Here is a 13,331-nt window from a genome sequence, read left to right on the forward strand (position 1 = left end):
AGCTTACCTGTATGCTGCATCTGCAATTGCAAAAGGGTGGGGGCTGAGCTCACCAATGGCTGCCCCTTTATACTTTTCCATCATATGGCGATCATATAAATGAGGTAGCCTTTGGAAAGGGTTCACAGCTATTAATATACTACCTGTGTAAGTCTGAAACACATCGGATGAGTTAGTTTCATTAAAAGAACTGCTAGGACTCATATTTATGTATAATAAATTGTTGCAGCATGCCAAGCAAAACAATGTGCTTTTATGAAGCTTCATGCAGCTGCTTTTAATCTGTTGTTTCTGCAGCGTATGATAAAGCTGATACTTCAGCTCCATAGAAGCAACCCAAAGACCAAATACTAGCACGAAATTCAGTAACATATAATGAATCTAACAATTCAAAAAGGCTGCATAATTCAGGGAAGAAGCATAGATATCATCTGAAAAATACTCACGTAAATTTCATTCATGTCATATCGAGATTTTAGATTCTGAAGAACCCCTGGCTCATGAAGATAAGCCAGCTTTGTCATGTCATCCACACCACAGGAAGGAGCCTCAACATCTTTTGGGTAGATATTAGACACATTAGCAACAACCTTCACCACAAACATAGCAAAAAAATCAAAAACAATTTCCAACTCAAGTTCCGTGTCAGTGAAGAGGCAACAACTCCAGGTAGTCATTCCCTTTCTTTTTTTCTTTTTCTTTTTTTTGAAAAGTGAATAACTATATTCTTCATGAACAATATATGCATAAGGATCTTCATTCCAATAAGCCAAAGGAGAAACCAGGGAGGACAGTTAGGACTTTGGATTAACCTTGCATGATTACTGTGACTAGTGTGATCGCTTAATTAAAGTACTTGTCAGGAATAGAGGCAATCGGTACGGTCAATGGATCCTTGAAAATATTGGAAACTACACTGATTGTTTAGAATGCAACCTATACAGAACTACTTTGCCCCATAAAATAAGAAAGTATGTAGGAAATCTTACTCTTCATTTTATTAGAAAGAAAGAAATGAATACAAATCACACAAGTAAGAAGCAAATCCCAATCAATATCACAACATAAGATATGCAAGGAAGCGCATTAATGATTGTCCCAAGCCTTTAAAACATGTCAGTATATCTCAATTATGTAGGTTGAAATTGTTGAGTGATTATTAATTTGTCTTGCATACATAGGAATATAGGATTACCTAGACTGGAAGACTTTTCCAGTAACATATGAGGCTTAGGATGAGCGCTTTTGACTCCAGTGACAGATTTCTGCATCATTTAAACTTGCTCTACATTAAGCTTTCCACAAATACCACATCAGTGTGTGCAACGTAATTCCTTTCTTGTTCTTCATTGTGCTCTACTAAAACCATAACTTTCACTTAAACTACAGCATGTTACCTCCTTAATTATCTGACCTCAAGTTTGGACTCCCACAACTAATATTACCCAGAAATCATGCAACCTGGGTCCCGTCTTAGCCTCTGTTTTCCACGCTCAAACCATCTCAACCAATTTTCACTCATTTTATCTTCAATAAGTTTTACCCCTATCATCTCATCAATTCATTTGTTCCAAAGCTGTCTCCTAGGTGTACCACACATCACCTTAGCATCCTCATCTCAGCTACACTCATTTGGTAACTTATGGTTTCTTAATTGCTCGACACAATCTATCACAAAAAATGGCTATAGTTTGTAACACCAATTCTTCTAGGAGTTGTTTCTCATAATTAATTTAATTTCAAGAAGAAATTATGAGAAAATAGAAATCGGAGAAAACAGACAATTAAAGTGGAAATTGTATAAGCCGATACATAGTTCAAGATTAAGGATCAATACTGCAGAAGCCCCAGGTACAATTCCAAAACTGGAAATTGAATAAAAGTTGTTCAGAGAAACAGACCTCAAATTTGGATTTCTTACATCAAGACAAGTCCGTTGGCATAAAGTTCAATAAATTCTAGATTCTAGATTAGTGCCTTTGGACACAGTTTTGAGGTAAATATTGTGTAGCACTCAAAATCAGTAATTTATAAACAAAGAACGATGGGACATGACGAATTTTTTTAAGGATTGGCTAAGAATGATTTTTCTAGTCAAATAATGACTACAATGACAAGAGTGAAGGATCGAGTGAAAAATTAATGTGATGATACTTGAAGTTGCTCTCTGCTTTCCATAGTCAATTTTTAATTGGTTGTCAGCACCTCATAGGCCCTATCCTAAAGTCAACTTTTCAGTTAACTGTTTAGATGTTTTGGCCTCAACTCACCTCTACTCATCCAAACACAAATGTTACCCTGTAAAGCACAGCCAATCACCAAAGTCACTTGCACTAACCTTCACACTGTGACTTGCTTCTCTATTGGACAAAATTCAAAAGTAGGATTGCATAGTTGGCCTAACAATGGATTTTAATGATGTATTTCCATGCGCATTTAACACAAATAACAAGGGCATGATCGACAAATAAAATTATCCAACAGATGATCAACAAAAATTAAAAATTAAATAAATAAGTAAAAATACTCATATTTATGGAATAACGAATACAATAGCAGCAAAGACATAACCCTGTAAGATGGACACAAACTTGCAGGCTTTAAAACCACAAAGCTCTTGGATTTTATTACAAGCATCTATCTATTGTAAAGTCCATGAGAAAGCACTCACTGCTTTTCCTGACGAACAGTTTATTTTGATCTGTTCACCGTTAACTTCAACAACTTCCCCATCTGCCCATGCTACCTCAGGATCCTCCACCCAAACACAAGATCCAACCACTATACTGACTGGTAAATTCTGCATGAAAAAAGGTGATCAAGTAAGCTGCACTTGATGTTGGTAACAACAAGAGCTTTATGGGCAAACAAGATGTTGGAGAAGCCGCAACATGCTAAAACAGTACTTTACGCAATGTAACTAGAATCATCAAATTTCTAGACAAAATGGAAATGAAAATTGTATGCAGGAACAAGTGTGGAGGCCATAGATTGGCTCAACTGGCATCATCGCTGTTACAAGTTAGTCAGCATTGATATAAAATTTTAAAAATAATATTAGCAGTCTAATTAAACACAAACTCTTACACATTATGCCCATACAAAAGTATGCAGATAATAAAAGTCAGTAAAGTTCCTCATGCAAGAGATGGTATTCCAAACCAAGTAAACAACCTAGTTTACAATGCAAGAGATACATTGCATTCCATGAGATATTGAGCAACTTCATAGCTCATATCAGTTTAGTTCCCAGAATAAATAATGTAGCTTACGAGAAGAAGAAATCATTGCAGACTGGGCGGTACGTAATTGGATGATTCAGAGGTGAAAACGTTTCGAACAGCAATTTTTTAGACCACTTGGTGAATGGGGGAATGTTTGTTTTCAATTATTAGCAGAAGGGTAATAATTGGCAATGAGAAGCGTTCATGGTTTCGTGCATTAACACGGCTCGCAAAATTGATAGCGTAGTTTTTTTTTCTTTCGAGAAACAAGTTGCAAAGGACTAGTCACCGTGATTAAGCAATGACGATCGAATTGCAACTTACCCGGCAAAATAAATGAAATTTGGATTAGAATGAGTACCATTTCCCGGGAAACAACTAGATTCGGAGCGATCAAACCCTAAATTTTCTTCGGACGCGCAATATTGACGAAGCGTTGGTTCCTTCAAATAATGCCCATGACGTTGTCTTCATATACGATCAAATCATCTCCCCAGTTTGCACCAGGGACGTTACAGAGGCTTTGTTTGGAGACACTGAACCTCCCAAGCCAACGATGGATACAAATTCTTCGCAATCTTCTTCTCCCTCATTGCCCTGAATTTTCTTCAGGTTTCCATCCCTTTCTCTCTCTTCGCTTCCAGCTTCGCGTTTCCTCCTCCATCGAAGCTAAAACCAACGCGAATGTACCGCCATTTTTCCTCCCCATTTTGCCCCTCCTTTTGCAGAATATTTACAATTTTATCTTTTTCTTTTATCTTCAATTTTCATTTAGAGTAAATTCCAATTTTAATTAATATAAACCTCTATATTTTCACCTTAATATAAACAATTTATATTTTTGCGACGATTTAAAATTTTTGTTATCTCAATTACACCCTTAAACTTATATTTTTAAGTTAATTTAATTCATGTACTTTAAAATTTTTTTATATAACAAACTGAACATTTTGTTGTTTCGATTACACCTATGCATTTGTATTTTTTAATTAATTTAATCTAAATATTTTGATGTATGAAAACAAAAATAACATGATATGAGTCAATTTAATTATTTTTTTACACATCAAAATACATAAATTAAATTAATTAAAAAAATACAGATATAATGGTGTAATTAAAATAACAAAAAAATTATTTGTTACACAATAAATTATCAAAGTACAGAGAATAATTAAATCAAAAATATAGATTTATAAAATATATATATATATAAAAGTACAAAGATAAAAATGTATATTTGATCGAAATTATTTCAATAGATGATTATTAAAGTGATTCTTAATCATTTTTCTTGATTGTGAGAATAATAGCTACAGTAGAATAGTAAGCCGAGTCATGTTTTGCATCCGTAAACATATAAAAAAAATTAAATAAAAGTTCATCAAATGATATTTGATACTTATGATATATTTTTTATTATTTAAAAAATAGATAAAATAAATATTTGTGTAGTTCTAAAGTTGTTTGAAAAATTAGCTATTATTTAAAAATCATGAATTTAAATCTCATTAATTTTATTTTTCAAGCAATCAAAATAAAAAGTATTTTAAAAAATATTTTATTGACAAAATTTCATAAAATTAAAATATGATATTTGTTTATATAATATATCACACAGTTGAAAAAAATAAATAAAAGCTCATTTGATAACATTTAATAATAAACGTTTTTATCTTAACTTTTTTTAAGTTGTGTTTTAAATAAAATAAACTTTAATATAACGATAAAGTTGTTTCGAAATTTAATTATTAATTGTTTTATATTTTATATTACGTTATTGTATTCGACTAATTATAAATATAGAAGAAGATTAAAACTAACTTAATTCTCTTCTCTCTTATTTTGAGTCAACCCATCATTAAAAATAAGGGATAAATATTTATTAATTATACTAATGACGATTAAAGTCAATCCCTATTAGTTTTGTTTAAAGTCGAGTGTACCTATTAATTATTGTTGGTCCCTTAGGTATGGCCACTCAATAGAGGGATAAATTGAGTGATTCAAATTTTTCTCAATTTTAATAAATATTATTGATTAATAATTTTATTAAAAAATACATATTTAATAAATATAATAAATTATATTTGAGATTAATAATAAATGTAAGCCACAATATATAAGAAAAATAAATAATATGAAGTATAACACAATTTATAGTAATTCGGTGTTTCTACACACACCTAATCCATTATCCCAAAGTCTAACCACTATTGGGGTTCCACTAAATCAAAATCACCAAGATTTTTACATTATCTCATATTGAAAACTATATTATAATGGGTTCTAGACAACCGCTACACCAAAATTTTTTCCCTAACTTACCTTGAAAACTATATTCACCTATATTTTAACAGATCTAAAAAACCTATACAATACTCAATAATAATTTAAATGTTACAAATAATTTGTCCACACTTTGACACCAATAAGCAATTATGAACAAATTATACAAGGCAATAATATTTAAATAAATAAATAAGTTGTGACTTCAGTTTGAATGGAGAAGATCGAATTCGGCTTTGGGATCTCTTTTTCTCCTCTTGCCTTGTAACTCTTTGGTATATGAACAATGAATCTTTGAGAGCCTTGGAATGCTTGAAAATTAGCTTGATAGCTTTTGGGTGCTTTTGATGTATAATATGTGCAATGGATATTCAAAAAATGAGTTTGAAAGTATTTATAAATATTTTAGTCACTAAATAAAGGATTAATATAAAGTTTGAAATTTAAAAAATATTTAGACTTTCTCAAACAATAAAAAAACATGTTTCACCTTTAATTAAAAAAAAAAAAACTTTTTGTATGAGAAATTAAGATTTGAAAATTCAAATATAAGTTTTTGAGACATAAATAATTAAAACAAGAAAACATGTCTAAAAGTAATATTTTTTAATTCAAAATAAATTTACTTTTTGCATGAGCAAAATAAAACATGTCTAAAACAAATTCTCTTTAATTCATAATAAATTTACTTTTTGTATGAGAAAGATAAAACATGTTTAAAAGTCATTATCCTTTAATTCAAAACAAATATACTTTTTGCATAAGTTTATAACATTTATTAATAAATAAAAATTCAAACACAAACTTTTAAAACATAAATGGTCAAAATAAGGAAACATGTTTAAAGACAATCCGCATTTAATTTAAAATAAATTTACTCTTTATACCCACTTTTAATTCATAATAAATTTATTTTTTTATATGAGAAATAAATACATTTATATCATAAAAATATTTATATTAATTATCAAAACTTAATTAATATGAGTAATTTAGCTCAACAATTATGTTTAGTTTTGAAGTTATACATAGTAATAATAATTGAATATTAAGAGTGAGACTAAGTTATCTAATATATTATATAATAATTAAGCCAAACTCAATATTTGAGTCAAGAAGAATTTAATTATAACTATGGGCGAGACTTGAACTCATATTTGAATATTTTAAAACACTTGTCGTCTCTAAAAAGTCTAAAAATAAGGTATTTTGATAGTTCATAAGACCTGAAATATTCCCATCAAATGCTATAATTTAAATAATAATAATAATAATAACAACATCTATATATTCTTTTTATAATTACTGCATTTGAATGTAAAATAATTTGTAACAAATTATTATTTTTATGATTAGACATTACATTTGATTATAAAAAAAAAAAGAGTTAAATTACAGTCACATTTAAACAACATCATTTTAGGAAATCAAATACTTGTTTTTAATATGTTGTTATAATTTTTAAATAATAAAAATATAAATACATCAATACACAGATACCATGATTAAGTGGCCAAACATCAATTTCGTTTAAAGGGCTACGCCAGGATAATGATTACAGTGCATTTTATTTTTAGTTTATAAACAATTATATTAGTTAATTAAATAATTTAAAATACGATATATTTATTATTAATTAATATAATTATTCAAAATAAAATGCATTATTATTATTATTATTATTATTATTTAACTATTTATTATTGGCCAAATCTATTTCTTCACCTCTATGTTTTATATTTTTTTTTATAAGGTCGTTCAAAATTTTTATTGTTTTAATTATTTGTCAAAATTTGTATTTTCAAATCAATTTAATTTCTATATTTTGATTTTTTTTTTTGGTGGGTGATAAGTCAATTTTTTTGTTATTTCAATTATACCAATATAATTATATTTTTAAATTAATTTAATTCTTATATTTTGATATAAAAATATGATAAATAGTTAGTTTCAATTGAATCATTGTATTTTGAAAGGAAAGGCATGCATGCAATTTGTGAGGAAATCCATGGGCAGTTTAGGGAAAAACGAAAATGAACGCTTCCTTCCCGCCAAGCCGGAGAAGACAATTGGCTTCGAGGCCCAGAATGAAGTAGGGGCCCACAGAACTGGATTTGGGCCAAGGAACGATGAAGCAGGATCTTACACTAATTTTTTGACACGTGTGACTTTGCAATTATACGCATGGCACTGATTTTTTTAATATTTGTAATAATATTTAACCATTTAATTTGCACTTATTATAATGATTTTCCTAATTACTTATGTTTTATGCACGAAAATTAAGGCTTTTTGGCACTAATTTTTTATTTAAGAAATGCTACACATGGTTAAAAAATATAACTGTTTATGGATATTATTTTATAAAAAATATATTTTTAAAGTCAATAGAAAAAAAGATAAAGTTGGTTTAGAATCTTTATAACAGAAAATAGTTCAGGAGATACTGAAGAGAAAGAGAGAATTAAGAAGATGTCAGAGAGAAAAAAGAGATGTTGGAGAGAAAGAAGGAAAGTAAATAAAGAGGAAACGTCGAAAAATTGTCACGTTAATATACGTGTGTATCACTTGATAGCTAAATATTTAAATATGTGATTTTATAAAATTCAGAAGCACATTTAGAATCGCAACAAAACTAAAATTTCATAAAAAAAAAAAATTAGAAGTAAAAATATGCTTTTTGACCTAAAATCAAACTTAAACTATATAATAATGGGCCCAAGACTTGAGTTATCAAGAGTTGTTTTATTAATATTTTTAAAATTATAAATGAGCTGAGTCAAGTTGAAGTCGAATTTAAATTAAATATCTAAAGACTTGGTATAATTTGTTTAGAATTTGAATGGGTTATCTATATTAAAATCTAAAATTAATATATTCTAATATGTATATATATAAATCTATATCCTATGATAATTTTATAAAAATTAAGAGAAGACAAAGAGCCCCTTCAAATAGACTTGACTTTGTTACCCGATATCTCTATAAAACTAAACTAGAGGAATGGGGTGAGAGGAGAGGAGAATTTAGCTGAGGGAGCTTAAAAGGGTCCTGGCCAATTGAATAAATTGGGGCCTGCAAGGGTGCAGTGTGTGGGAATAAATAGGAATATGGACAAGCATTGAATTAAATGCTAGGGGGATAAGAAGTGCAATGGCCAAATTGCAGACTGGCCCCCTAGATTAGATTAGATAGGCCCCTGAGGGAATCCTATGAGGCACACTCTTTCTTCCACAAAGCAATGCACCATAACTCAACTCCAACCCTACAAATGTTGTCTCACCCAGCTTTTTTCAAACCCCAAAATCATCCACTAATGTCCAATCAATCTCAATCTCCATCTAGCAAGTACTTGTAAAAAATTATTTGGCGCCATGTAATTTATTTCTAGTATTTTAAGTTCAAAACATACTTCTCGTATAAAATAGGTAACAAATAAGTTGATAAACATATATTTAAATAATAAAAATATCTCTCACTTAATTATAAATCACTACTTTTGTATTTGTCTATTTTGCCTTCTCATCTTTCTCTCATTTCCATAGCTACCTCTAGCAATTGTCGTCTTACTTCATCGTTTCTTCGTGTTGCCTCGTTGCTCGCCTCGTTAATGTATCTTCATCATTGTTGTCGCCTCAAGTGCCTCGTCGATACATCATCATCGTCGATGTTGCCTCGTCAATGCATCATCGTCGCCACTATTGCCTTGCCACTGTATCTTCGCCTCCTGATTGTTGCCTGCCTTGCATCGATCAGGCTTTATCCCGAATGAAACCTGATCACTTCATCTCGAATGCAGATGAAACCCATGATAAAACCCAATTAGGTTCATCTACTGTGGACAAAAGAAAGAGAAAAGGCAACAAATGGGTGAAATATTTTGATCACTTTCACGTGTGTCTAAGTCTATGTGTAAGCTTGTATGTAAATATAATACGGTCCTTTAAGTTTTCACTTGTTCGGTCAAAAATATATCTTTAAATTTTCATTTGTTTCGGTCAAAAATATATTTATCATCTAAAATGTAAATAAAATCAAATTCTAAAAGACTTGAAATGCTAAAACCAAACCACAACTCAGCTCCAACCGTACAAATGTTGCCTAACCCAGCTTTTTTTCAAACCCCAAATCATCCACTAATGTCCAATCAATCTCCATCTATCAATTATTTATTGTAATATAACATCAGACTATTTTCTTAAACGCGTCATGTGATTGATTTTTAGTATTTGGTCTAAGTGTAATTAAAAAATACTATAGACAAAGATTTAGATTTAGATTTAGAATGTATGAAAAACATGAACTGCAGCTAAAGTAGCTAACCTCTGTGTTTGTTGTGGCTGTTCAATTTCCAAAGGCTGTAGGACCCAAATCAAGGTTCCTGATGGGTTTGGAATCAAACCCTGTTTGCCCCCGCTCCTAAGAAGAAGCATGTGATCTCCGTTCAAGTATGCATCATATTTTCACTTGTCAACATCTTTGCATGACCCACATCCACACACCCAATCAGACATCTTTGCATGACCCACATCCACACACCCAATCAGTCCCCTCACATGCAACTTTATTGCATTATATTTAAATCATGGAGAGAGCCTGCACAGTAGTAGTAAATTAGAATGCAATAAATAAAGAAGAGTGCGATAATGATCTTTTCATAATCAAAAGTTAAGCTGAAAAGCATGTAATAATGACTCTTAATCACAAACATGTTATCATCTTATCCTTCTGATGATATTTTCTGTACAAAAATTGTGTGAAAGTACTATCTTTCTTGTGTTCTATGCACATATATATATATATATATATATTTGGTTCCTGCAGGTAGAAAAATGTTTAGGTAAATCTAGCTACCACTTATTCATGGAGGAGCCTCTGGAAAAAATTTATGTCATCTACATTCACTTCTGATCTACTAATTCACCCACTTCTCTTTCCTCTCCATATCTTCTACACCACTGTAATATGTATATGTGTGTGTGTGTGTGCGCGCGCGCGCGCGGGCGCACGCGTGTAATATAATATCTTGTGTGCACAATAAAAACTGGCATTTGGAAACTACATGATGAGGTAAGAGGAGAGGAGCCCAAACAAAAGTATGGGTAGCACCAAGAGCAAGGACAGGAGCAGCCCATGTGAGAACAAAGGCTTGAAAGAAAAGGTGAGGTTTCTGGAGAGGGAGATTGGAGAGATTATGCGCATCAGAGAGAATGAGAACCAGGCCCATGAGCATGAGATGGTGGTTTATGCGTTTAAAGAGGCAGAGTGGAAGAGGGAGAGGAAGATGCTGAGAGAGGAGGCGAAGAAGCTGAGGAAGACGGTGGAAGCGAGGGAGGAGAGGGTGAGGGAAATGAAAGAAGGGGTGCCGGGAGAGAAGATGGAGAAAGAGTTGGAGTACTGGGAGCTTCTGGGGACTACCAGCTACATGGTGGAGCAAATGATGGAGGAGAGAGCCCGGCGCGACGAGGCGGTGGAGAAGTGGAAGCGGCTCTATCTGGCCATCAAGATTGAGCTAGATGATCTCATCCAGAGGACACACCAAGGTACGAGCAATGCTTTCAACTACCATTATAACTAGCTAGGAATTCAAACCTATATATTTCTCTTTCTTCTGTAAACAGGGGGCTCTCGAGTTAAAACAGCAGATTTCAACTAACAAAAAACATTCAAACATGACAGATTTGCTCTAGTAGCTAGTTTTGGAAAGTTATAGGCAGATACCAGAATGATGATAACAGCCTCCGATTTCTACTGTTGCTCTTGTAGGAGAAAGATGGCGGTGGAAAGCAGAGGAAGAAGAACCGTTGAGGCAGGAACTGAAAGCAAAGGAAGAAACCATTGCACTTCTGCAAGCAAGATTAGCTTCTGTGGAGAAAGAGGGAGCCAGAAGGGACAGAGAGGTGGACATACTGAGGCAGAGCTTGAGAATCGTGACCCACAAGAAGAAGCAGCCAACAACTGTTGCCAAGAACCTCGGTAGAAAGTTGCATTTGTAAAACAACAGAAACGTAGGTTATATTATCATTGTACAAGGCAAGATAGAATGCTGAAGTCCAAAAATGCTATATGCTTTATCAGTCTGATAAAAAGAGAGATCACCATTATCATGCCAATTCATTTCTACCCAGCCAAATTTTATCCCAAAATACCTCAACATCTGACTGCATGCAGGTTTCAGAGTCCAGGAGGCAGAACTACAACAATCAAAGAGAGACACCAGTATCATCCTCCTGCTATCAATCAGTGAGATCATCCGGTAGTGTCAGGACAAACAAATTAAACTAGACACTCTTTCTTTAGAAAAGCAAGTCTAAGATAAGAATGATCTGTTTTTTATGATGAAACCCAAAATGTGAGTCATCATCAAGACTGACTGGTAGCTAAACAAGGTGAATGAGTTGCTAAATACGTATATGAACATCATTATTTAATATTTCCCTTATAATCATCAGAACGAATCATCTATAATGCAAGTCAATGGTGAAATGACGAATTTTAACCTTTTGTTTCTGTAATTTATTAGTTTTTGTTTGATACTATCGAGTGTTAAAGTAAGCCAATAGCCTATCCTCTGTCTTAGAGGCAAAAGAAGTGTTTTGTCCTATCTATTTTGTGGGAAAATAAGTTCCACAAATGCACACCTTCCCATGTTCCCATGGCAACTTCAGCCTCTGTAGATGCATCCAAAGTGAAGAAACTTTACTGTAAATGCAAAATATACAGGGAAAATAAAGCTTCCAAATCTGTGGTGCCATTCATATTTGGAGCCTATGTTGGCAATCCAATTACAATCAAAATACTTCTAGCAATACAATGATATGCTTATACTTTGGATTTCACGAGCATAAGAACGATGGAGAAAATCGAGAAAAACCAAATCCTTCTCTTTTACGTATGGTGGAGTTGGAGAACAAGATGATGTTGATTTGTGATTGAAAATAAATTGATATATTTTATATATTTGGACTTCATTTCATTTGCATGTCATTTGGCTTTATTAATATGTAAATTGACTAGTTATTTGTGGGTTGTTGATCATCTCATTAAACCCTCCATCGAAGGCCTGCCATCAAAAGCCCCTTTGTATATAAAGCCTAGTGGTATTCCAATTGGTCAACACAAGACAACAGAAGCCAAAAATTACGCGAGAGAGAGCATATACAATCGGAACCCTAAATTGAGAATCAAGTATTGATCTTTCACTATTTTTTCATAGGATTGAGTGTGTGAGATGTATAGAAAATTGTCTTGAGAGTGCTGGAATCGCTTGGTTGATTAAGCATTGTATTCTCTGTTTGCATCATCTTCTTGTTTCCATTATTAGTTCTGATTTTGTTGTAATTGCTGTAAATCTCTGTAAATCCATTGTCTATTATTTTAGTAAATTAATTAAGGCGAAGCCCTCCCATGAGTAGAATCTATTTCAAATCTAAACATATAAACGTTGTCTCGCTATTTTGTGATTTGTGCACTGTGGTTAGTGTGTTCTTGTGCGTTTGTTGGCTTTTTGTTTTGGTATTTTTGCATTTTTCTTGGTACTGCTGTGGATGTGGTGTGTAGATAAGTTAAAGATATTAACAGATGAAATGAACGTGCATTTCTAAAGAATCCACGTCTTTGCTCAGTTTCCCACAAAATGAATAACCAATTCATTACCTACCCACCTTACTCATTTCCAAGATTCAAACATTGCTTATGGTTCCTAAAGCTATAGAATCATCATTATTTAAGTTAGTGATCGGGTGTTCCATTCAGTTCTAGCATCATCGTCCACAGCCCTGGCATCCTGTGGTGTTTCTTTGTGATCACAAAGGGCAA

General features: G+C 32.3%; 2 protein-coding genes across 3 annotated transcripts in view; one reads left to right on the forward strand and one right to left on the reverse strand.

The window, feature by feature from the left end:
- The window catches only part of LOC127799312 (myosin-8-like), a 92,158-nt gene extending 89,352 nt beyond the window's left edge, over positions 1-2,806 (reverse strand). The window contains exons 1-3 of the mRNA XM_052333234.1: positions 2,672-2,806; positions 447-590; positions 8-153 (exon numbers count right to left, since the gene is read on the reverse strand). Of these exons, the coding sequence (XP_052189194.1) occupies positions 8-153; positions 447-590; positions 2,672-2,806 (425 nt within the window). The remainder of the gene's footprint in view (positions 1-7; positions 154-446; positions 591-2,671) is intronic.
- Positions 2,807-10,506: 7,700 nt separating this feature from the next.
- On the forward strand, positions 10,507-11,994 carry LOC127799287 (uncharacterized). 2 transcript variants are annotated; one of them, XM_052333199.1, is made up of 3 exons: positions 10,507-11,056; positions 11,280-11,521; positions 11,685-11,993. In XM_052333199.1, exons 1-2 carry the CDS (start codon positions 10,612-10,614, stop codon positions 11,507-11,509), a joined length of 675 nt encoding a protein of 224 aa, XP_052189159.1. In that variant the 5' UTR covers positions 10,507-10,611; the 3' UTR covers positions 11,510-11,521; positions 11,685-11,993. The 2 variants fall into 2 exon arrangements, with proteins under 2 accessions (XP_052189159.1, XP_052189158.1); XM_052333198.1 differs by having other exon boundaries at positions 10,508-11,056; positions 11,280-11,994.
- The last annotated feature ends 1,337 nt before the right edge of the window (positions 11,995-13,331 follow it).

Source organism: Diospyros lotus, chromosome 4 (assembly GCF_014633365.1).
Source record: "Diospyros lotus cultivar Yz01 chromosome 4, ASM1463336v1, whole genome shotgun sequence".
Lineage (NCBI taxonomy): Eukaryota > Viridiplantae > Streptophyta > Magnoliopsida > Ericales > Ebenaceae > Diospyros > Diospyros lotus.

Bases quoted from the DNA above. Each gene is read 5' to 3' on its own strand.
- LOC127799287 (XM_052333199.1), top strand. From the start codon at position 10,612: ATGGGTAGCACCAAGAGCAAGGACAGGAGCAGCCCATGTGAGAACAAA. The intron at 11,057-11,279 runs GTACGAGCAATG...TTGCTCTTGTAG, and splicing joins CATCCAGAGGACACACCAAG to GAGAAAGATGGCGGTGGAAA.